This window comes from Rutilus rutilus (genome assembly GCF_951802725.1).
Source record: "Rutilus rutilus genome assembly, chromosome: 24".
Taxonomy (NCBI): Eukaryota; Metazoa; Chordata; class Actinopteri; order Cypriniformes; family Leuciscidae; genus Rutilus; species Rutilus rutilus.
This window is the reverse complement of record NC_140228.1, coordinates 2,022,965-2,048,762: the sequence shown is the minus strand read 5'-3', so window position 1 is coordinate 2,048,762 and position 25,798 is coordinate 2,022,965. Positions and strand designations below refer to the sequence as shown.

General features: G+C 40.8%; 1 protein-coding gene across 1 annotated transcript; it reads left to right on the top strand.

Annotated features, from left to right (window-relative positions):
- On the top strand, window positions 1-20,872 carry LOC311283752 (myosin-7-like). The gene is made up of 39 exons (XM_084398425.1): window positions 1-32; window positions 128-160; window positions 3,179-3,391; window positions 3,475-3,618; window positions 3,698-3,854; window positions 3,944-3,971; window positions 4,077-4,182; window positions 4,531-4,623; window positions 4,725-4,788; window positions 4,878-4,976; window positions 5,060-5,163; window positions 5,644-5,782; window positions 9,215-9,333; window positions 9,490-9,639; window positions 9,739-9,909; window positions 10,023-10,332; window positions 10,418-10,497; window positions 10,577-10,782; window positions 11,913-12,036; window positions 12,119-12,255; window positions 12,342-12,597; window positions 12,690-12,932; window positions 13,014-13,190; window positions 13,276-13,421; window positions 13,845-13,935; window positions 14,012-14,401; window positions 14,486-14,612; window positions 14,705-14,823; window positions 14,925-15,121; window positions 15,276-15,459; window positions 15,583-15,748; window positions 15,829-15,953; window positions 16,143-16,451; window positions 16,534-16,737; window positions 16,837-17,133; window positions 17,224-17,328; window positions 18,844-18,939; window positions 19,673-19,807; window positions 20,656-20,872. The coding sequence occupies exons 3-39, from the start codon at window positions 3,191-3,193 to the stop codon at window positions 20,674-20,676; spliced, it is 5,820 nt and encodes a 1,939-aa protein (XP_084254551.1). The 5' UTR covers window positions 1-32; window positions 128-160; window positions 3,179-3,190; the 3' UTR covers window positions 20,677-20,872.
- The last annotated feature ends 4,926 nt before the right edge of the window (window positions 20,873-25,798 follow it).

Genomic DNA, 25,798 nt, shown 5'->3' with positions numbered 1-25,798 from the left:
GTTGCAAGCCCACATCATTGTGCAATCTAAAGGTAAGAGCACACATAATTTAGATTAAATTGTTCATGTGGACTGAACAATAGAATAAGATGACTTCTCATTAATGATATTTCTTTTTTATTGAAAGGACTTGGACTTTCTTGGGTTTGGATTTCATCTGGTAAGGCATGCTTTTATAAAGGTTAACACGTGTATGTGTGTGTGTGTATGCATATGCAATATCAGTTTAAAGACCAATAAATACAGGGTATATACAGGAATCATGAAGTTAAATTTATGACCTTTAAGACCTTTTTTAAGACCCCTTCCATACATTTTAAGACCTCATCGCCACTTCAAGTTTTAACCGTTACATCGGTGACACCTTACATTTACTATATATTGATTGTAAGATAGCACAACTAAACAGTCTTAGTTTGAGATAACTCCTTATCAATGCAACATAATTCAGAAAGGTGGGAATGAAGCACAAGAGAATTCACTGAGTGACTAACCCAATGCAAGGTTTGTTAGAAAGAGAAACCAGAAACCAGATTAGACCAATAAACAAAACAATTGAAAAAAACTTATGGAAGTGGGAAAATAAACCTCGAGTTCAAACAGTATATTCAAAAGATGTATTTGTAAAATCAATTCTTATAACTGTCTGCAAAGCATAGCTCTTTTGTGGTAGACTTCTCATGACAGACACCTGACTGGTCAGACAGTTTACCTGTGATTACGGAGTGCTTCATTTGATGCACCAGAGCAAGTCCTTCAAACACAGAGTGTCAGTACTAGGGGTGTGCACGAATATTCAATCTGTAATTATTATTTGAAAAATTCAATAATTGAATTTTACTACTTTGCTTTGCTGGCCGTAAATGCTGTGAGCCGAGATGATAACTTATCAGATAACAAAATGATTTTGAGACATATGCTTCCTTTAAGTTTTGTTAAGGGAGACAGGTTTAAGAACAGAAAACGTAAAGTGCTGTTATCTTTGTGTCTCTGCAACGTCTGTCAGCGCAGCACGTTTTCTCACTCCTCGAGCATGTGGGTATTATTTTTTTCTTAACATGAACGTGAAACAATATAAGCACAATAACCATATGCTGACTTGAGTGTATACGTACGTTCTGTATGATAAGTGGTTTAACAACAATGTTGTTTAAAGGGATGGTTCGGAGTAAAATCAACCTAGGGTCCAGGGATGGAAAATTAGCACCAGCCACCAGCCAAATGCTGGTGATTTTGTGTTGTGGCTGGTAAACTCGCTTCACCTACCAGCCACCGTGGCAGGTAAATAAAAGTAGCATGCTGTTTCACCCGGACACTTTTAGAGGAGGCACACCTTAAAAAAAATGTGGCGTTACATCGTAGGTGTTAAGAGGTCTGCAGAGAAAACATCTCAGGAGACAGTGGACAAAGAGGCGAAGGTCAAAAAACGTTTTTTTAAAGAACAATGGAGAAAAGCAGACAATGGGGAATCCCGCAATTGGTTAGTTTTACGACGAAACAAGTCTGACAATGTTCTGTTCGGTATGTCGTCAACACGCTCCAGAAGATGCCAATAAGAGAACTAATAGTTTCATTGTTGGGACTAAAAACCTAAAAATCCTAGAAGGCCAGAGTTCATGGAGGGGAAGAACAATGCTCAGGAAAGCACCTCTGAAACTTCAGAATCTGATTCTGATGAGCAGGAGTAAATTGGACTGGGAGTGGGGAGGATGGGTGGAGGAATGTTTGTTTTTTGTTTAATCTGCCCTATTCATTTAATGAAATGTGTATCAGTTCATGGTTTGTGTGTATATAAGAGAGAAAGAGAAAATGTCATTATTTCCTTGAGACTTGAAACCCTATGAAATAAACGACTTAAGTATTGTAGATCTTGTAGTATTAATTTTCACATGCAGTTACACATTGTCGGTTAAAAACAAGAAGGTGGCTGGTAAAAACGTTGAGTGGCTGGTAGATTTAGAAATCCAACAGTTAAACAAAAAAGTTAATTTCCATCCCTGCAAACCATTGTCATTTTGCCTCCACGTCCCCCCGATTGCCAGCGAGCTTCAACTCTTGTCTATACGGTAATTTCTCTACTGTGCGACAGAGAGTCGCGTTGTTATGACGCAATCGTTAGCCTATTTTTACAAAAACTGCTTCTACGGGGCCATAACGTAAGATACAAGGTAATGGAGCCTTTTATACATTTTTGTGTTTCTTTAGAAATAAATAATGGTCTTTAAACGCCTTAGATGTAAAGTTATTAGCTGTCAAAGTAACGCCAAAATGAATGGGAGTCAATGGAATGCTAACAGCAGGTGATGGTCTGCTAATCAATGGCGGCCCCCGGGGAAGTTTCAGTTTCTGACTGATGGATTACCCCCTTGTAAATTACCCCAATTAATAATGCCCAGAATGGTACCAAACTTCTACAGTAGTACAAATAGGTTCTGTACTCATAAAACGAGGCATTGGAAAGTTTGTAAGTACATCAGGAGTTTATTTAAATAACACTTGCCTGACGGCTCATGCTACCGCTAACCCGGACGTCGACGTCACTTCAGTGGCTTGGGAAAAGAACGTATTAGTGGGGTAATTTACGAGATGCATCCTTGGATCCATTAGCGCCTGCACTAAGCCATCCGGCTGATTTCTCTAAATAAGCTCTAACTTTAATAATGTTCAACCAAGGGAAAAAAAGCTTCTGGGGGGGTGTTTGGCTCGAGGTCATGGTGAAAAGGACCCTAGGTTGATTTTACTCCGAACCATCCCTTTAACAACCGGGCGTAGAGAGACATATGCGCTATCACGCAGCAGTGCAGTCAGGCAGTGAGCGCGGTCACATCTAGCGGGATTCCATAAATAAACTACACAGAATCCCACTATTCGCCGACGCAATGATTAAATTCAGACAAACTTTAGCATACAACCTCTTTGGACAAATATACATAATGAAAAGATGATACACAATTTAATACCTTGTAAAATGGCATTTAAGACTTTTTAATACTTTTTAAGGGCCTAAATTTTCTCTAAACTGTTTTATCAACTTTTAATACTTTTAAGACCCCCGCGGACACCCTGAAATAATTAGAAATATTATTATTTTTTATAAATAATTATATTTAATTTATTATTATTTTTACAATATAGTTTTTAATTAAAAACAAGTTTTAATTGAAGAAAATTTTCTCAGACTGATTGAAAGATGGGGGATGCTGTGATGGCAGAGTTCGGGCCAGCTGCCCCGTTCTTACGAAAGTCAGACAAGGAGCGTCTGGAGGCCCAAACTCGCCCCTTCGACATGAAGAAAGAGTGCTTTGTGCCCGACCCTGAGGTTGAGTACGTCAAAGCCTCCATCACCAGTAGAGATGGTGACAAAGTCACTGTTGACACTGAATTCGGGAAGGTAAGATCTAATCTCTGCATTGTTGTAGATTGTAGACAGAAGTACAGTGTGACTGTCAAAACATTTTTGTGTGTTATCCACAGACAGTGACTGTGAAGGAGGCTGATGTTCACCCCCAGAACCCGCCGAAGTTTGATAAAATTGAGGACATGGCAATGTTCACCTTCCTGCATGAGCCCGCTGTGCTGTTTAACCTCAAAGAGCGTTACGCAGCCTGGATGATCTACGTGAGTCGAGTCTTAAAACACTCACACGTTCTCTTTATCTTGGATGAGTAGATCTAAACCTTCTATGAATCTCTTACAGACCTACTCTGGGCTCTTCTGTGTCACTGTGAACCCCTACAAGTGGCTGCCAGTGTACAACCAGGAAGTCGTTGTTGCCTATAGAGGAAAGAAACGAACTGAGGCCCCTCCACACATCTTCTCCATCTCAGACAATGCCTACCAGTACATGCTGTCAGGTGATGATCTGACTTGTAGTAATTTTTTAGACATCTAATTTCTAATGCAATTTCAAATGCTAAGTTTCTTATATTCTGTTCTCTCACAGACAGAGAAAACCAGTCTGTCCTGATCACGTACGTAATACATATGATGACAGCATAATATTCCTACTTTCACCACTATTTTTTTTTTCCATGCTGCATTTTATCAGTCTTTTAATTATCCATTTTTATTCTAAGTGGAGAATCCGGTGCTGGAAAGACTGTGAACACTAAAAGAGTAATCCAGTACTTTGCGAGCATTGCCGCAGCGCCTGGCAAGAGGGATCCATCGATGGAGAAAAAGGTGCTTAATTTCCACAAAAATGGCTCATTATGGATGAATATACCTTCCATATAGCATAGCATACAAAAAATAATTAATTAATGATGTCTTCATATATTAAATATTGGAGTAAAAAATTGCCATAATTTGATACTCCCTTACTTGTACCATATTGCAATGCATTTACATGTAAACAAACAAAAACATATTTGTTTTCTTCATTCTTTTTTACTACTGTGACTTAGGTTCTCTATGGATTATTATTATCATTACAAGACGACATAATGTCAGAAAATATGCACGGCTGTTAACTGAAAAGTAGATACATCAAATTTTTTACACACTTAGTTATTCAAATATGATTCTCAGGGTACTCTGGAGGATCAAATCATCCAGTGTAATCCTGCTCTGGAGGCTTTCGGTAACGCCAAGACCATCAGAAATGACAACTCCTCCAGATTTGTAAGCAGGGTTTTTACATTGGTGTTATTATTCTATATCGGTTTTCATGATATGTTATATGAGCATGTTATGTATTATATAATTTATTGCTTTATTTACAGGGTAAATTTATCCGTATCCATTTTGGCGTCAGTGGAAAGTTATCTTCTGCTGACATTGAGACTTGTAAGTACTGCCCAACATCATTCCAACAAATCACATATTGATGAAATGTGTAACTGTTTTGATATTCATCTATTCATCAAATCATTTAGATCTGCTGGAGAAGTCTCGTGTCACTTTTCAGCTCAAGGCTGAGAGAGACTACCACATCTTCTATCAGATTCTGTCCCAAAGAAGACCAGAACTGCTTGGTAAACTTACCTATCATATCAATTAACATTGCCATCTCTATTTAGAAGAATCTTTTCTGATCTATGTTGCCATTTCTACTTAGAGATGCTGCTCATCACCAACAACCCCTATGACTACGCCTTTATCTCCCAAGGAGAAACACAAGTGGCTTCTATTGATGACGGTGACGAGCTGATGGCCACTGATGTGGGTGTTTGTTAAAACATAGGCCGCTTACAATACAAGATACCACATTATAAAATATTATAAGTAATAGTCCACCCAGCATTTGCAATTTAGTGATCATTAGCACATTTGACAACTCCTATGACTGCGTTTCTGCTGTGGAATATGAATTGATAATGTCTTGGCTGCTTTCCGTACAATAAAAGCATATAATGATCAGGGGCTGTCAATAAGTATAAAAAAGTATCCATTAAGGTCCATTAAGCTTGTTTTTCTGAAGTCATGTGATTGTGTGAGGAAAAGAACAGCGTGAACATGATCTACTTTTGTGTTCCACAGAAGAAGTCATACAGGTTTAGAACGACTTGAAAGAGAATAATTTATTCTCTTGGCCAGTCTATTCTTTAAAAAGTATAAAGAAAGACATTTAATGTACTTGCCAAAAAGAAGAATATGAAACAATTGCCATGAAATTTAACATGCTCTGTACATTTGCTGTAGGAAGCGTTCGATGTGTTGGGCTTCACCCATGAGGAGAAGAACAGCATCTACAAGCTGATTGGCGCCGTCATGCACTACGGCAACATGAAGTTCAAACAGAAGCAAAGAGAGGAACAGGCCGAGGCTGATGGGACTGAGGGTCAGTATGAATCACAGTTTCATAAGGGGAAAAAAGTCTAAGACATCCATCCAGCCATCCATCTTCTGCCGCTTATCCGGGGCCGGGTCGCGGGGGCAGCAGTCTAAGCAGGGATGCCCAGACTTCCCTCTCCCTAGACACTTCCTCCAGCTCTTCCGGGGGGACACCGAGGCGTTCCCAGGCCAGCCGGGAGACATAGTCTCTCCAGCGTGTCCTAGGTCTTCCCCGGGGTCTCCGGTGGGACATGCCCGGAACACCTTCCCGGGAAGGCGTCCAGGAGGCATCCGGAAAAGATGCCCGAGCCACCTCAACTGACCCCTCTCGATGTGGAGGAGCAGCGGCTCTACTCTGAGCTCCTCCCGAGTGACCGAGCTTCTCACCCTATCTCTAAGGGATCGCCCAGCCACCCTGCGGAGAAAGCTCATTTCGGCCGCTTGTATCCGGGATCTTGTCCTTTCGGTCATGACCCACAGCTCATGACCATAGGTGAGAGTAGGAACGTAGATTGACTGGTAAATCGAGAGCTTCGCCTTGCGGCTCAGCTCCTTCTTCACCACGACAGACCGGTACAGGGACCGCATTACTGCAGAAGCTGCACCGATCCGCCTGTCAATCTCCCGTTCCATCCTTCCCTCACTCGTGAACAAGACCCCAAGATACTTAAACTCTCCACCAACCTGAAGCGGGCAAACCACCCTTTTCCGACTGAGAACCATGGCCTCGGATTTGGAGGTGCTGATTTTCATCCCAGCCGCTTCACACTCGGCTGCAAACCGTCCCAGTGCATGCTGGAGGTCCTGGCTTGATGAGGCCAACACGACAACATCATCCGCAAAGAGCAGAGATGAAATCGTGTGGTCCCCAAACCTGACCCCCTCCGGCCCCTGGCTGCGCCTAGAAATTCTGTCCATAAAAATTATGAACAGAACCGGCGACAAAGGGCAGCCCTGCCGGAGTCCAACACGCACCGGGAACAAGTCTGACTTACTGCTGGCAATACGAACCAAGCTCCTGCTCCGGTCGTACAGGGACCGGATAGCCCTTAGCAAAGGGCCCCGGACCCCATACTCCCGGAGCACCCTCCACAGGCCGCCGCGAGGGACACAGTCGAATGCCTTCTCCAAATCCACAAAGCACATGTGGATTGGTTGGGCAAACTCCCATGAGCCCTCCAGCACCCTGTAGAGGGTATAGAGCTGGTCCAGTGTTCCACGACCGGGACGAAAACCACACTGTTCCTCCTGAATCCGAGGTTCTACTATCGGCCGGATTCTCCTCTCCAGTACCCTGGCATAGACTTTCCCAGGGAGGCTGAGAAGTGTGATCCCCCTATAGTTGGAGCACACCCTCCGATCCCCCTTCTTGAAAAGAGGGACCACCACCCCGGTCTGCCAGTCCAAAGGTACTGTCCCCGACCGCCACGCGATGCTGCAGAGGCGTGTCAGCCAAGACAGCCCCACAACATCCAGAGACTTGAGGTACTCAGGGCGGATCTCATCCACCCCCGGTGCCTTGCCACCGAGGAGTTTCTTGACTACCTCGGTGACTTCAGCTTGAGTGATGGACGAGTCCGCCTCCGAGCCCTCAGCCTCTGCTTCCTCAATGGAAGACGTGACGGCGGGATTGAGGAGATCCTCGAAGTATTCCTTCCACCGTCCGGTGATATCCCCAGTCGAGGTCAACAGCTGCCCACCTCCACTGTAAACAGCGTTGGTAGGGCACTGCTTCCCCCTCCTGAGGCGCCGGACGGTTTGCCAGAATCTCTTCGAGGCCGACCGATAGTCCTTCTCCATGGCCTCACCGAACTCCTCCCAGGCCCGAGTTTTTGCCTCCACAACCACCCGGGCTGCAGTCCGCTTGGCCCGTCGGTACCCATCAGCTGCCTCAGGAGTCCCACAAGCCAGCCAGGCCCGATAGGACTCCTTCTTCAGCTTGACGGCATCCCTTACTTCCGGTGTCCACCACCGGGTTCGGGGATTGCCGCCTCGACAGGCACCGGAGACCTTACGGCCACAGCTCCGAGTGGCCGCGTTGACAATGGAGGTGGAGAACATGGTCCACTCGGACTCAATATCTCCAGACTCCCTCGGGATCTGGTCGAAGCTCTGCCGGAGGTGGGAGTTGAAGATCTCTCTGACAGGAGATTCGGCCAAACGTTCCCAACAGACCCTCACAGTACGTTTGGGTCTGCCGAGTCTGTCCAGCTTCCTCCCCCGCCATCGGATCCAACTCACCACCAGGTGGTGATCAGTTGACAGCTCCGCCCCTCTCTTCACCCGAGTGTCCAAGACATACGGCCGGAGGTCGGATGAAACGACCACAAAGTCGATCATCGACCTCCGGCCTAGGGTGTCCTGGTGCCATGTGCACTGATGGACACCCTTATGCTTGAACATGGTGTTCGTTATGGACAAGCTGTTACTAGCACAGAAGTCCAATAACAGAACACCACTCGGGTTCAGATCAGGGGGGCCGTTCCTCCCAATCACGCCCCTCCAGGTGTCACTGTCGCTGCCCACGTGGGCGTTGAAGTCCCCCAGTAGAACGACGGAGTCCCCAGTCGGAGCACTTTCCAGCACCCTTCCCAGAGACTCCAAGAAGGCCGGGTACTCTGCACTGCCGTTCGGCCCGTAAGCACAAACGACAGTGAGAGACCTATCCCCGACCCGAAGGCGCAGGGAAGCGACCCTCTCGTTCACCGGGGTGAACTCCAACACATGGCGGCTGAGCTGGGGGGCTATAAGCAAACCCACACCAGCCCGCCGCCTCTCACCATGGGCAACTCCAGAGTGGTGAAGAGTCCATCCTCTCTCGAGGAGTGTAGTTCCAGAGCCCAAGCCGTGCGTAGAGGTGATCCCAACTATCTCTAGTCGGAATCTCTGAACCTCACGCACAACCTCAGGCTCCTTCCCCGCCAGAGAGGTGACATTCCATGTCCCTAGAGCTAGATTCCACGTCCAGGGATCGGGTTGTCTAGGCCCCCGCCTTCGACTGCCACCTGATTCACTTAGCACCGGCCCCTTACGGTCCCTCCTGTAGGTGGTGGGTCCACGGGAGGGTGGCCCCACGTCGCTCCTTCGGGCTGAGCCCGGCCGGACCCCATGGGGGGAGGCCCGACCACCAGGCGCTCGCATACGAGCCCCAACCCCGGGCCTGGCTCCAGGGTGGGGCCCCGGCTGCGCCATACCGGGCGACGTCACGGTCCTCATTTTTTTTGTCATCATAAGGGTTTTTGAACCGCTCTTAGTCTGACCCGTCGCCTAGGACCTGTTTGCCTTGGGAGACCCTACCAGGGGCATATAGCCCCAGACAACATAGCTCCTAGGTTCATTCGGGTACTCAAACCCCTCCACCACGGTAAGGTGGCAGTTCAAGGAGGGGGTCTAAGACATGTTGTATATTCTTAGCTCTGTTTTCTTTTTTAACATGTAGATGCTGACAAAGTCTCATATCTGATGGGCCTAAATTCAGCTGACTTGATCAAGGGTTTGTGTCACCCAAGAGTCAAAGTAGGAAATGAGTGGGTCACCAAGGGACAGAATGTCCAGCAGGTAAAGAATGAAAATAATAATCTAATGGTCATTACAGTTTTCAGCATCATAGTTTGCTTTCCAAGACATACCAACAAAAACTTTAATATCTCTGAAAAATCGCTCTCTAGTTTGCAATGTGTCAAATTCTGCAAAATTCAATCTTTTCTTTATTAGGTGTACTACTCTATTGGTGCTCTGGCAAAGTCAGTGTACGAGAAGATGTTCCTCTGGATGGTTGTGAGAATCAACCAATCCCTGGCCACCAAACAGCCTCGCCAGTACTTCATTGGTGTGCTGGACATTGCTGGATTTGAGATTTTTGATGTAAGTTGAAATCAACTTATTATTGTTCTTTAAGAACAAATCCAAGAAGCAGTGCAACCTGTTTGACCATTGTGATTCCACAATATATTCCACCTGCAGTTCAACACCTTTGAGCAGCTGTGCATCAACTTCACTAATGAGAAGTTGCAGCAGTTCTTCAACCACCACATGTTTGTGCTGGAGCAAGAGGAATACAAGAAGGAGGGCATTGAGTGGGAGTTTATTGACTTTGGCATGGACTTGCAGGCTTGTATTGAGCTTATTGAGAAGGTGGGTGAATATAATGTTGCTGATTATACTGTGACGGGAAAAATAATTATTTTCAGTATTAACTCTTGTGGCAAACTAATATATTGACTTCCACGATCTACAATTCATTGTAGCCCATGGGTATCATGTCCATCCTTGAAGAGGAGTGCATGTTCCCCAAAGCCAGTGATGCAACATTTAAAGCTAAGCTTTATGACAACCATTTGGGGAAAAATCCAAACTTCCAGAAGCCTAGGATTGTGAAGGGTAGACCAGAGGCCCATTTTGCCCTTGTTCACTATGCTGGCACTGTGGACTACAACATTTCAAACTGGCTGGTAAAGAACAAGGACCCTCTCAATGAGACGGTTGTAGGGTTGTTCCAGAAGTCAACTCTTAAGCTGTTGTCTATTCTGTTTGCTAATTACGCTGGTGCTGAATCAGGTTAGTACGCACTGAAATGTGACATGAAAATATAATAAGCACTACTTTTACTGTTTAATAATAACAAAAATCATTTATTTCACAGCTGCGGATTCTGGAGGAAAGGCTGCCAAAGGTAGCAAAAAGAAGGGTTCTTCCTTCCAGACGGTGTCAGCCCTTCATAGGGTACGAAATATTGTAACACTGTTTTGTCTCGCAAGGTTTTATCACATATAAATCTAAATCCTCTATGGTTTGTCAACAGGAGAACTTGAACAAGCTGATGACCAACTTAAGGTCAACTCACCCTCACTTTGTGCGCTGCATCATCCCCAATGAGAGCAAGACTCCTGGGGCGATGGAGAATCCTCTGGTCATGCACCAGCTGCGCTGTAACGGTGTGCTGGAGGGCATCAGGATCTGCAGAAAGGGATTCCCCAACAGGATCCTGTATGGAGATTTCAAACAACGGTTAGTATGAAACCAAATTACTTTTATGTCTTACAAAATAATTATGTACGACTCCAAGTTATTGCAAGTTGCAAATTTAATCATTTGCAAGAAACAAAATAAATAATAATAATAATAATAAACTTTATTACAGACTCACAGGTCCAAATAAAAATCAAGACGGTACACACAATACAATAAAAACTTCAGAGGAGACAACTATACCAATGCTTCCATAACTTGGACTTATACCGTGTAGTGCTAAACTTGATGCTGGTCAATGCCATAATTATGTAATTCTCTGAGTTATTCAGCCGACATATACATTTGTACATAACATTTCTCAATGTGGCTTGCAGTGTATTAACACCTGCAGCCACAAACATCTCACTGGCACTACACCAGCGTGGTCTTCTCAGCAGAATTCTCAGTGCATCATTGTAAGCTACCTGGAGTTTATGCAAGCTAGCTTTGCTGAAACTAGACCACAAGTGTGCATTGTGAAGAGGAGTGCAGTATGCTCTAAACAAAGCAACTTTCACTCTATCTGTGCACCCACCAAAGTTGCGAGCCAAACTATTCGCCTGAGCATATAAAGAACGGCATTGCCTGTAAACGTCAAGGTCATCCTTCAACTTAATGAGATGCCCAAGATACTTGTATTTGCTCAAAACTCTCAAGGTATTACCTGCCAATTTAAGAGGAAACATTAGACATTTATCCTCTGTTCTGCAAATCATCACCGCACTCTTGTCTGTATTAAATTTCATGTCATGAACAGTTCCATAGTCAGAGCAAACATTAAGAAGCTGTTGAAGACCAGCACTGCTAGGACTGAAGACCACAAGGTCATCTGCATACATAATATGATTCACTAAAGTGTTGCCTATCATACACCCAGTGTTACACGAAATCAGACAGACAGAGAGCTCATCAACATACATGTTAAAAAGAATAGGGGAGAGGATTCCACCTTGTCTGACCCCGTTCCTGACCCCAAAAGGGGCAGAAACACAGTGGCCCCATTTTATAAACATAGACTGGTTGGCATACCAGTAGGACAGAATTCTCACAATACATTTAGATACACCTCTCTTACTCATTATACATATATATAATATAATTGTTAATGTGTGCTGTTTTTTTGGTAGATACCGCATCCTAAATCCTGCTGCTATCCCTGAGGGACAGTTTATTGATAACAAGAAGGGTGCAGAAAAACTTCTGGGCTCTCTGGACATCGATCACAACCAGTACAAGTTAGGACATACAAAGGTATTATTATATTAACATTAACTTCTGCCAATACCACTTTTCCATTGTCATCCTTTTTGACGCAAAATTCTTTACTATTTAGGTATTTTTTAAGGCTGGTCTTCTGGGCACTCTTGAAGAGATGCGAGATGACCGTCTTGCACTTATTATAACTGGAATTCAGTCCAGGGCTCGTGGTTTTCTATCAAGAGTTGAGTTCCAGAAAATTGTGGAAAGAAGGTTAGATTTTAGCTTTTCAATCTTTGACATATTCTCCAAGTTACATTTATAATGCAAGACTGAATATTCTTTTTTAATATCTACAGAGATGCTCTGTTGGTGATCCAGTGGAATGTACGTGCTTTCATGGGTGTCAAGAATTGGCCCTGGATGAAGCTCTACTTCAAGATCAAGCCTCTGCTGAAAAGTGCAGAGACTGAGAAAGAAATGGCCAACATGAAGGAGGAATTCCTGAAGTTGAAGGAGGCTTATGCCAAATCTGAAGCCCGCAGAAAGGAGCTTGAGGAAAAGATGGTTTCTCTTCTCCAAGAGAAGAACGACCTGCAGCTTACAGTGCAGACTGTAAGTTCACATGGGAATACAACATTGCACTTTTCACATTTTCACAGGTCAGAAAATAAAACAAGTGTTCATTTTTTTTCTCATGTTGATAGGAGCAAGATAATCTAACAGATGCTGAGGAGAGATGTGAGGGTCTGATCAAGAGCAAGATCCAGCTTGAGGCCAAACTCAAAGAGCTGACTGAGAGACTGGAGGATGAAGATGAAATGAATTCTGAGCTGACTGCAAAGAAACGAAAGCTGGAGGATGAATGCTCTGAACTCAAGAAAGACATTGATGATCTTGAGCTCACTCTGGCCAAAGTGGAGAAAGAGAAACATGCCACTGAGAACAAGGTTTGTTTTCAACACTGAACCTGTTAGTGATGTTAGAATTGTGTGTTATGAGTCCCTTGATACAATGACACCTTTCTACAGGTTAAAAACCTGACAGAAGAGATGGCAGCTTTGGATGAGATCATCGCTAAGCTGACCAAGGAAAAGAAAGCTCTTCAGGAGGCCCATCAGCAAACGCTGGATGACCTCCAGAGTGAGGAAGACAAAGTCAACACACTCACCAAAGCCAAAACCAAACTGGAGCAACAAGTGGATGATGTAAGAGCCAGAAAACACAACACTAGAATTAAAATGAGAAGCTTTATAAAGTAATTGCGTAATAATTTTTTTGGATGAAATTTAGCTTGAAGGTTCTCTGGAACAAGAAAAGAAAATTCGCATGGATCTTGAGAGAGCTAAAAGAAAACTTGAGGGGGACTTGAAGTTGACTCAAGAGAATGTGATGGATTTGGAAAATGATAAGCAGCAGATGGAGGAGCGGATAAAGAAGTAATATATATTATATACTATAAAATATAAAATCCCATTTTAATATTAAAAAAAATATTTGGTTAATACATTTCCATTTGACTTTGGTTAACTATATTATTTAACATGAAATAATATTGAAAAATACTTGCATTTATTAATCTTACTTAATGTAAATTTAAACATTTACTAACATAATAAAAATGTAATATTGTTAATACTGTTAATATTATTAAATGGGCCTGAGCTCACAAGCTAACAGTGAAAAGTTTTATTTTTACGAATTAATGTTAACAAAGTTTAAAAAAAATTGTTTATTGTTAGTTAATGTTGTTTAATACATTATCTAACGTTAACTAATGGGATCTTAGTGTAAAGTGTTACCTGATATTGTAATTTGAAATTTCATGTAATCATTCATGTGTCATCCTGTTTACTTGGCAGAAAGGACTTTGAAATAAGCCAGCTCAATAGCAAGATTGAAGATGGACAAGCTTTGGAGTCCCAACTCCAGAAGAAACTGAAGGAGCTGCAGGTAAAATTTATGATTCTTAAAAATGTAGACAATTAGGAATTCTAGCTTTAACTTTGATGTTCCTTCACATTACCAGGCCCGAATTGAAGAGCTTGAGGAAGAGCTGGAGGCTGAGAGAGCAGCTCGTGCTAAAGTTGAGAAACAGAGAGCTGATCTGTCCAGAGAACTGGAGGAGATCAGTGAGAGGTTGGAGGAGGCTGGTGGAGCCACTGCTTCCCAGATTGAGATGAACAAGAAACGTGAAGCTGAGTTCCAGAAACTGCGCAGAGACCTTGAAGAGTCCACTCTGCAACATGAGGCCACTGCTGCTTCACTGAGGAAGAAACATGCAGACAGTGTGGCTGATCTGGGGGAGCAGATTGACAACCTCCAGAGAGTGAAGCAGAAGCTGGAGAAAGAGAAGAGTGAACTCAAACTGGAACTGGACGATGTGGTCTCCAACATGGAGCAGCTTGCAAAGGCAAAGGTGAGTGAGAGAAATTATGCTTAGAGTCTATAAATGATGTGTTGTCAAAGAAAGCAATCAACTACGATATAATTTATCCTCAAGACAAACCTGGAGAAAATGTGCAGAACTCTGGAAGACCAGATGAGTGAGTACAGAACCAAGGCTGAGGAAGGTCAGCGCACTATCAATGATTTCACCATGCAAAAAGCCAAGCTGCAAACTGAAAATGGTAAGAACACAAAATATTGTCTTATGTTACCACCTGTACCATAGTGATGCTTGGAAAAAAGTAAATTTTTGTTTTTAAATATTGCATTTTAGGTGAACTTGCCAGACAGCTTGAGGAGAAAGACTCCCTGGTGTCTCAGTTAACCAGAGGCAAGCAGTCCTACACTCAGCAAATTGAAGACCTCAAGAGACAGCTTGAAGAAGAAATCAAGGTTTTCAAAATCTCCTTCTAAGTCTAAAATTGTTGCTAAAGACATAAAAATTCACTATTGTAACAATAAACAACTGGTCGCAAATATTTGTTTGTCTTTAGGCTAAGAATGCCCTGGCCCATGCAGTTCAGTCTGCTCGTCATGATGCTGATATGCTGAGGGAGCAATATGAGGAGGAGCAAGAAGCCAAGGCTGAGCTGCAGCGTAGTATGTCCAAGGCAAACTCTGAAGTGGCTCAGTGGAGAACCAAATATGAAACTGATGCCATCCAGAGGACTGAGGAGCTGGAGGAAGCAAAGTAAGAAACAAACAATATTTAAATGTTAAAAGAGTTTGGTCTTACACTTTTCTGAATTTTCTGCTATACTTTGTGGCCTTTTAAACACGTTTAAATACAGTTTAATGAATGCTACTTCTGATGTTTACTATCCTTTGTATTTTAATTATTACAGGAAGAAACTGGCTCAGCGTTTGCAAGATGCAGAAGAAGCTGTGGAAGCTGTTAATGCTAAATGCTCCTCTTTGGAGAAGACCAAGCACCGGCTGCAGAATGAGATTGAAGATCTCATGGTGGATGTTGAGAGATCCAATGCTGCTGCTGCTGCTCTGGACAAGAAGCAAAGAAACTTTGATAAAGTAAGGAGAGAAAGTACATTTTGTCATTAGCTGGAAAAATTAGCCGTATATTTACAAAACAAAATACCAGCAAACTGCACTGCTCTCTCTCATTGACCTTTTGGCCTTGTAAAATTTAACCAGGTCCTGGCTGAGTGGAAGCAGAAGTATGAGGAGACCCAAACTGAACTGGAAAGTGCCCAGAAAGAAGCTAGATCTCTGAGCACTGAACTCTTTAAATTGAAAAACTCATATGAGGAGTCATTGGACCACCTGGAGAGCATGAAGAGGGAGAACAAGAATCTCCAAGGTAAGAGTGGTTTTTACAACTCCAAATCATTACTTTAATTGCTTGTATTTGTGAGCTCACATGTTATTTCTATTGCACAGAGGAAATTTCTGACCTCACTGAGCAACTTGGTGAGAGTGGGAAGAATATTCATGAGCTGGAGAAACTACGAAAACAACTGGAGCAGGAGAAACAAGAGATACAAACTGCTCTTGAAGAGGCTGAGGTAAAAGAACAACCATTTTCCCCAAAGTTCTTATTCATTTGACAACTCTTTGATTTAAATCAAGCTGTTGTTCAAAGCAACTGATCATTCCAGATTATTTTAAGGGAGGTCACTTCCCACCCCACAACACAGGGCTAAACAAAAACTTTAAATCTCCATTATAACAAACACCCATTTTACTCTTCATAGGGTTCCCTTGAACATGAGGAAGGCAAGATACTTAGAGCTCAGCTGGAGTTCAATCAGGTCAAAGCTGATATTGAACGCAAGCTGACAGAGAAAGATGAAGAGATGGAGCAGGCCAAGAGGAACCAGCAGAGAGTGGTGGATACCCTGCAAAGCTCACTGGAATCAGAGTCTCGCAGCAGGAATGAAGCTCTCAGGCTGAAGAAGAAGATGGAGGGAGACCTCAATGAGATGGAGATTCAGCTCAGCCAGGCTAACAGACAGGCATCAGAAGCCCAGAAGCAACTCAAGGGTCTTCATGGACATCTTAAAGTATGACGAATCTTCAAATCAAGATTTTATAATGATTAGGTGAACATAGTTCTTCAGTCTTTTCATTTGTAAAAATTTACAGGATGCCCAACTGCAACTAGATGACGCTCTTCGTGGTAATGATGATCTCAAAGAGAACATCGCCATTGTGGAGAGACGCAACAATCTGCTGCAGGCTGAACTGGATGAGCTGAGATCCATGGTGGAACAAACTGAGAGAGGAAGGAAACTGGCTGAGCAGGAACTGCTGGATGTCAGTGAGAGAGTTCAGCTCCTGCATTCTCAGGTATGACACATCTGCATTAGACAAATGAAACCTTTAAACCCATTCTTAGTATCAATAACAACTAGAGACTACATGAATGTCAATATTGTCCATGTTCAGAACACCAGCCTGCTGAATCAGAAGAAGAAGCTGGAGGGAGATAATACTCAGCTTCAGACTGAGGTAGAGGAGGCAGTGCAGGAGTGCAGGAATGCTGAGGAAAAAGCCAAGAAGGCCATCACTGATGCTGCCATGATGGCAGAGGAGCTGAAGAAGGAGCAGGACACCAGTGCTCATCTGGAGCGCATGAAGAAGAACATGGAGCAGACCATCAAGGACCTGCAGCACCGTCTGGATGAGGCTGAGCAGATCGCCATGAAGGGAGGCAAGAAGCAGGTCCAGAAACTGGAATCCAGAGTAAGTTGCTCAAGTTTTTGAAGTCTATTGTTTTTTTCTGTTATTAAAATACTTTTGTTTGATTAGCTAACCCTTTTACACATCTCTTAGGTCAGAGAGCTGGAAAATGAGGTGGAGCTTGAACAGAGAAAGGCGAGCGAGTCTGTGAAAGGAGTCCGTAAATATGAGAGACGCGTCAAGGAGCTCACCTACCAGGTCACTTTTTTTGTTACAAAAAATGTCTTTTTATTCATGCAAAGATTTTATAAAACAACATAAATTGTGGTCAAGTCAATTTATGCTCTGACTATATACAGAGTTGGGAGGGTTACTTTAAAAATGTATTCCATTACAGTTAAAAAAAAAAAAAACTTCATTAAAAAAAGGTTTTTAGTAACGTAATCCAAGCACCACAAAGTGAAAGCAAATAATGTAATGTAATCTGATTACTTTTGGATTCCTTCAAGGTCACATATGTAAATAACGTACAGAAAAAAGCAATATTTATGACAATGATTGCCATGCACCAGCAGGTGGCTCACATGAGTCATGACTGGCAACAGAACCAGCTGTCAATTAGAGATGCGCGGATCAGTTCTAACATCAACCGAATGTTACAATTATTCTAATTCTCAGTGTTAAGCGTGTTGATATGGTAACATACAGTATTACACTGAAGTAGGCTGTTTTTAAATTGACATTTAGCTATTTAAAGTAAAAGTTCTTCTTTGGCAAAATTGCATTTCCTTAATAGCCTAAACACAGGTTTTACTCGCTTTAAACATAAATTGTCATTGTTTCCGTCATTGCAACTTTCCCGAACAAACACACATACACACACACACACACACACACACACACACACACACAAGAAATTAAATACATTCATCCCAAGCAAAGGCTGGATATATGCTTTATGAGTTTGTCAAATACATACAGCGCTGCACAAGCCATTACTGTACATATCACATATCACTTGATTCGTCCTGGTTAACTATTTCAGTAAAATGCTCCCACACGGTACTTTTCTTTCCTTCTTTTTTTGTTTTTAATTCTCCTTTTGGAAATTTCTTTTGGATCTGTTTTGCCTCCATTGCTGCTTAAACAAGTGGACCCCGCCACTAATGAGAGTATGCAAATTAGTGCCTGATTAAAAAGATTACACGTTAAGATTTCCATCATTATGTTGTAAGACATTCTTATCAGAATAATTTTTGTTAAGTTTTGTATATTTTTAGAAAGCTATTAAGTTATTAAGCAATTATTCCTTTTTTCCTGTGTTTTATATAATGACCACTAGGAGATGCTCAAGGCATATTTTTCCCTTTACGGAAAACGCACGTTCATTGTTTTTACTGTGAAATGAGAGTTCCGTGTCTTTATAAAAATCAACACATTAATAATTTATTTCTCATCGACCTGCGACCCATAAGCTATTAATTAGAACATTATTTTTTTATTATGTGGCCAGCCTGACGGATATCTCCACGGATATAACCGGGATCCACGCTGTCAATATAGCATTATAATGTCAAAATACTAATTTATTTAGTTTTAAGTGAAACCATTGTAATCCTGATAGCATTCCCGTTTTTTACAAAATGTAAAAAATGTAACTGTAATCTGATTACTTTGTTTTTTTTTTACATAACTGTAACGAATTACAGTTACCTGATTACGTAACGCCGTTACATGTCTTCCGTTACTCCCCAACCCTGACTTTATATGTAGACTGAGGAGGACCGTAAGAATCTGGCACGTCTTCAGGATCTGGTGGACAAACTCCAGCTGAAGGTCAAATCCTACAAAAGAACTGCTGAGGAGGCGGTATGTTTAAGATAATTTCAGTAAAAACGTATGCATCTAATCATGCTTTACCCTTAAACTGTGTTGAAACACCTTTGGTGTTCCCGGTCAAAAATGGCCGGCCTTTTAAAAATTGCTTGTAAATCACCCGTTATGAAATATTATCACCAAATATTGGGTTCAATCTTTTTGTCAACTTGTTTTCTTTCAATTAGTACAGGTTTTGTATTTATTTTTTAAACTGATTGATAACTTGCAAAGATAAAGGCCTCGGACCAACACTCAAGCTACCACACACACACACACACACACACACACACACACCCACACACCTAATTGAAAGAAAACAAGTTGACAAAAAGATTGAATCCAATATTTGGTGATAATATAGTATAAGAGATTTATACGCTTTTTTTGTAGGCCGGTCATATTTGACTGGGAACACAAGTGTAACAATGTGGGAAAAAATCCCAACAAAGTATAAAAATTATGCAAAATAAATAAATTGGAAAGTAGTTATACCCCGTGTGAGCGAATTCAGTTAGTTTTATTCGAAGGCGATAACATTAACTACTATTCTTCTAACTAATGGCTAACTAATAACAAGCAGTAATTAGGAGGTGTATTAAGGCAAAAGTCATAGTTAATAGTTAGTAATAGTGAGAATTAGACCCTAATCAGAAGCGTGACCAAATATTGTGACTTATTTTCTTGGCATGGGATTGCTTGAGAAAATATCTCCATGTTTTTACAGGAGGAACAGGCTAATGCAAATCTGGGCAAGTTCCGTAAGATACAGCATGAGCTGGATGAGGCAGAGGAGAGGGCTGATATTGCTGAATCTCAGGTCAACAAGCTGAGAGCCAAGAGCCGTGATACAGGATCCAAGGTAAGTATTGGTTGTTTTCAAACAAATGTTAAATGACTTGGCAGGTGTGGTGCATACTGTCATTAACATTAACTCCAAAGCAAGCTAAAATTTAAAGTAACTATTTGATTCTGGAAACCTACCAACATAATATTTCATAACTTTAAAGTGGAAAATAACATGATGTTGCTTCGAAAACCCTTAAAGGAGAACTCGGTAACTCTAGCGAACTCTAGTCACTTCTTCGCTGATTTTCCCTTTTGTTGTCGCATGTTTTCCCCACGAGCTCCCCCTACAGCTGTGGGGGGGGCGTATATTTCACAACACAGTCGTAAAAAACTCACTTGCGGCGGCCTCCTCCCCATCTCTACCGCTGCTCATGTGCGTTTGTTTTGATCAGAGCAAGCCAACTGTATCGTGTGGAGCTATGTCTACCGAGGTGGGTAATCTGGTAATACATCATACATGCGTGTGTGTTTATGTCGAATTGCCGTAAAGCAATTTGTGTTTCGCGCTCGTTCTCGTTCTCGCTTCTCACGAGACTTCCAATTTCTATCTTGCCGGGACGGTAGTGCCCAAGTTGCAAGGTTGGTTTTCCGCCTGGGAACGCTGGGGGGAGCGGGGAAAGTCACCAATATCACCAGAACAGGTTGTTTAACCATCCAAATGATTTCTAGACAGTTTTATTAAGTTAAAAAAGTTACCAAGTTCTCCTTTAATAAGCAGAGCTAATGGCAACTCCATCATCAAATTTTGCAATGAAATATGAAAAATAATTTTAAACAATTATATTTATGGGCAAAATGTATTATATTTTCTAATAAGATAAATGAATCTTACACCTTTGTCTTTTTTTCTCCTTTGAACAGAAAGGACATGATGAGGAATGAAGCTCTCCCATCTCTCAAAATCTTGTGTGTCGCTTTGAATCCATTAGTTTAGAATAAACTTCTCTTTTAGTTCTCGAAATAGAATAAAGAAAATGTGCAAATTAAACATCTGCCACATTGTGTTATTTTAAAACTAAATTGTCATTGTCACTAGTGGTGTAAACTGTGTGTGCTTTACAAAGTCAAATTAAAGAGTAAAAATACTTGCTAAAACCATTTTTTTCAGGCATTAGCAGACCACTACATAAATTGTCATTTGTTAAGATTAGGTGTGCTGGTTAATGTAGTTATGAACATTAATAGCTAAATAAAATGTAATGCAGGCATTCTCCCAAAACTTCAACAATAACTTCTAGCAGAAATTATTAAAACAGGTCAGAACAGGCCCTTAACATACATGTAAAAAAAAATACAATCAAATAAAATCTGTAGATAACATGATGTTGACTTACCTTTCATAATGGTTGCAAATAGAAATAAAGCTAGCAAACACGTTTCAGGCAAGGGAACTGTCCATTACAGAACTACTCAAAGAGTAGGAGAGATGTGACAAGTGCCTGTTGTTTCTCAAGATGATGCAGTGGCTCCAACAGATGTGTTAAATAAAGGAGGAGTCAGGAAGGAGGGGGTTGATTAACACTGGATAAGGAAAGTGTGGCATCTTTAACATTTGTCACTTGAGCTATTTTAAGAGCTTCATAAAGCTTGGCACATACATTACTATATGTGAGAGGAGCCTCTGACGCACATAAAAAGCTTAAAAAAGCTTATAGACAATGACCATTTTTCTTAGACATATAGGCAATGTAAAAAATGGGGCTAATTTGTGCATTAACATTGTTTAATAAGAGGTAGCCATCGCTTAGGAAAGTTCAAGGTGGTTAAACAATATCATAAGCATAGCATAGAGGAGGCATTAGGTAATGTAACTTAAGTAGTAAGAGTTCATGCAAGTGATGGACGTCTACAGATGAGACATGTCCTACATACTATCACTCAAAGGAATTTAACAGGTTATCTTTGTCCTCAGGGCTAAAGTAAAGGAAACAATGCAATGCAATGTAAACAAGACAACTTGAAGGGTATGATCTCTGAGGGACAGCAACAGACTTCAAACTCTATATGATTCACTGCTTTGAAGCACACTGGGGCTATCCGTCAAAACCTTTAGCCTGGACACATGATGCAATGCATTCAGAAAACTCATACTGGTCAGAGGGCATTTTTATAGGATTTTTTTAGAATAATAAAATTTAATATTTAGAATATGATATATAATATGAAATATATATTTTTAATTTGGATACATGTGAAATAATAAATAAATAAATAAATAAATAAAATAAAGTTATAAAATGTTCTTTATATATTTCAAAATGTCAACTGCACGCTGAAGTTAAGAGCCTGGCTCATTGGATGCTCTAAGACAGGGAAAGGCAACGTCGGTCCTGGAGTGCCGCTGTCCTGCAGAGTTTAGTACCAATCCAGAAAAAGAAGAACAACACAAAAAACTTGCCGGCCTGTAGCCGTAATAATCCTGAAGACATTGATTAGCTTGTTCAGGTGTGTTTGATTGTGGGTGGAGCAAAACTCTGCGGGGCAGTGGCACTCCAGGACCAACGTTGCCTATCCCTGCTCTTAGCTGTCATGATTATGTGCGGATGATCTTGACAATTGCAGTGTACAGCTACCACCACCAGAGGGTGTCACTTGGTGATCAACCATACCAAAATGTTAAGCAATATTCAATTGTTTCAAAAAGTCTGAGACCAGTAGTTAAATGCATATTTTATATTTTTCAAAATACATATTTTTAAATAAAACTGGTTTTAATCGACATATTTAATTTTTAGAATTTCTTTTGCAGCAGCACTTGAAGTGACAAACACAACTTGATCATTCCAAAGAGCATCATGTGCTTACACTGAAACTTTGACCATCTATGCAAAGGAGTCACATGATCAATGTCAGATTTAATTTAGTGATCTAGAAATAGTCTGACACGTATGTCATTTGAACTCATTTACATTAAAATTTTCCAAATTCTAAAACTTTCAGTTTTGTCCATACTTAAATTATATATATATATATATATATATATATATATATATATATATATATTTTGTTAACAACTGTTTATTGAGTTTTCTTTTCTTTTTTTTAAGGACAAGAAATCCAAAAATACAATTATACAAATCTGGAACCCACCCCAAACCATCCCACTCCAGGTAGACTTCAAGAAACTTAAAATTATAATTTCAATCACATATTATTGAATATGGTTTCAGACTTTTGATCCAGTGTTATTTTAGTATCATTGAATTTTATTAAAACATTTAATTAGCTTTCATTTTTACATTTTATACTTTAATTTTAACAAAGAATTTTTTTTTTTTTTTAGTTTTTTAGTTTCACTGTTGCATTTAATCAATGTACCATTGTTTAATGCTTAATAATTACACCTACTCCAGCTTTTAAGTCAAATTTTTTGGAGCAAAACTAGCTGCATGGTCTGAAGCAGAAGACAGGAAGTAGAGACACAATGGATTCCTATTTAACCCAACAGATGCAAGACCATTCTAGTGCACCCAGTGACAAAAGGAAGCTCCGATTACAAACGTTATTAGACATAAGGTTGCTCTCATTTCTTCCATTCTTGCTCCTGAGTGCTGATAAACCAGAGTAAAAAGACAGCTGAGAATGAGGCTCTGTAAAGGATGAGGGGGCTAGAATAGATTGCCCAAGTGCTAAGACTAAGTAAGGTGCTTGTTGAGAGGGTGCAGAATAACTGAGGGATGAGAGGTCAAGGCAGGCCAGAAACCTCACAAAAGGTCTTGAGTGATGGCTCACACGGCTCAACAACAAATCAATGCTGTAGAGCTGTTTAGAAACAGATCTGGGGCCGGTTTCACAAAGATAGACTTTGACTATGGCTTAGATATAGTAGATAGTCAGACTTCAGATAGACATCTAAATCAGACCGTTGCACAAAGCACTTAAGACTCTGACTATCTTAAGTAGGACCACACTGCAATGCATTCTGGGTAAAAGAAGACACTTTTCAAAACAAAAAACATGGCGGATCGAGTAAGCGCATTCAACCGCTCAGTGCAGTTTACCCCAGCGGATAATACGTGTTTGTTGGAGGAGTATAACAGTTACAAGGACATTTTACTTGCGAAATTTAGTGGAGAATGTAGTAACAAAAAGTGTTTAATTTGGAAAAAGATTGCTACGACAGTTAACAGCGTTAATTGCGTTAAAGACTGTAGACTGTAGACTTTAGTTTGCAACGATTGTATTTAATTGTACAGTACAATCATAACATAGTACAGACATTATCTTAATTCCATAATGTCCTTAAACATAACAGTATTGCTGGCCATAAACTGAGAAAATGCGAGTCCGGTGTGCGATACCTGGAGTTGTCCTAGCGGCGCTGCGCTTCTCGTCCGGTGTGCGACCCCCTTTAGACCTAAGTTAGCCTGGGGGTAAGGTGTCAAATTTTTTTGGTCTAAATTAAGTCAGTCTTTATTTTTGTGAAACAGTCTAACTTGCATTAGACTAGTCTATGAGCAAATTTTAGACTTGTCTAACACTATAGACCGGTCTAAAATAGCTTTGTGAAACCGGCCCCAGGGGCTAAGACGGTTAGTTTGACCTGTTCTTTCTGTTAAGAAGAAATAATTATAAGCACCTTCATGTTAACTGATGCACAGAAACGGTAACAATGATGTCATGTATTTAGAATATATTAACTTCTGTAAACATTAGGGGTGTAACTATGACAAATTGCGATACTGAACTCAAGATACGATACTTATCGCAATTTTTTGTATTATATTTATATATTTATTCTTTTTTATATTATCGATTATATTATATTATTATCAGGACCCACAAATATTCCCCAATTGCATTATTATACATTTTATTCAACATTAAATATAGTAGTTTAATGTAATAATGTCACTGAAACTGAAAAATTCCCTCACGCAGTACTCGAGCTTTCAATGCAGGCATTCGTTGGATCTCTTACACAGACAAACCGCGCACACACAGACGCTCCCGGTGCTAGCTATGTCCCGCCTCTCCCGCTATTAATGCACTATATATTTAAGAATAAACCATCTAAAACGCTTTGAATAATCATACTACTCAAACTTAATGTGATATGGTGATTTAAATGATGTTTGCGCTTTCACTTTGAGGAGTGCCGGCAGCGCGTACACACTTAAGATGATCAATGCAATCAATCACAGTTCTAATCACAAGAAAACGTGTCAAAATGACTTCACAAACTAAATGGTTAGTCATCCAAAAAATTCTGCATTTACTCGCTCTAATGTTGTTTTCGCACAATCATTTGAACATCTGTGTTTAATTCAGTATATGCACGTTGTAAATCTGTTTATCATAAAGCCATTGTGCATCTTCAGAAGACTTGGACTTGGATCAGACCACTTGTTTGAGTATTTTTTATGCCTTTATGACATTTTTGGGGTCTTTTAAGTTTTAGAGGAATCGACTTTAAATGGAGGGACAGAAATAATCTTCAGAAAAAAAATCAGAAAAAAAATCTTCATTTGTGTTTGGAAGTTGAAAGAAAATCTTATAGGTTTGAAACAACATGAGGGTGAGCACATGATGGCAGAATTTACATTTTTGGGTGAATTAAATCTTATAAATATAGTTTTATATTTAATTTATACTTATACATTTTTATATTGTGATATCTCAATATAACAATGTATAGTTACATCCCTAGTAAACATACAAAATGCATTTTGTATCCTACAGAATACTTTTCACGCATTTGTTTTGGGAATCTTTGTAAAGCTGAAAAATCTTTTTGAAGAAAGAATGGGGTGAACATAAAATGAAGCTGTTGTTCATTTTAATGAATTTGAACTTGAACTTGATAAACCCGTTAAACAAATATGAGGGATATAGCTTTGGGAAATCAAGAAAGGTCATAGGAACAAACAAGAACAAGCAAGAGTTGCAGTTGTCTCTGCATTAGGCGAGAACAAAAGGTCGCAAGTGCAGATATTCATTGTTGCCGTTACAGCTGTCTACTGACAATTTTACTGTTCCGTGACAGCCGTCTTGCTCGTGAGGC

What these genes read in the sequence shown, in the direction of transcription:
- LOC311283752 (XM_084398425.1), top strand. Translation starts at nt 3,191, where the DNA reads ATGGGGGATGCTGTGATGGCAGAGTTCGGGCCAGCTGCCCCGTTCTTA. An exon ending in ACGCAGCCTGGATGATCTAC is followed by an intron (nt 3,619 to 3,697) that starts GTGAGTCGAGTC and finishes AATCTCTTACAG; the next exon opens with ACCTACTCTGGGCTCTTCTG. An exon ending in CAGAAAATTGTGGAAAGAAG is followed by an intron (nt 12,256 to 12,341) that starts GTTAGATTTTAG and finishes TAATATCTACAG; the next exon opens with AGATGCTCTGTTGGTGATCC.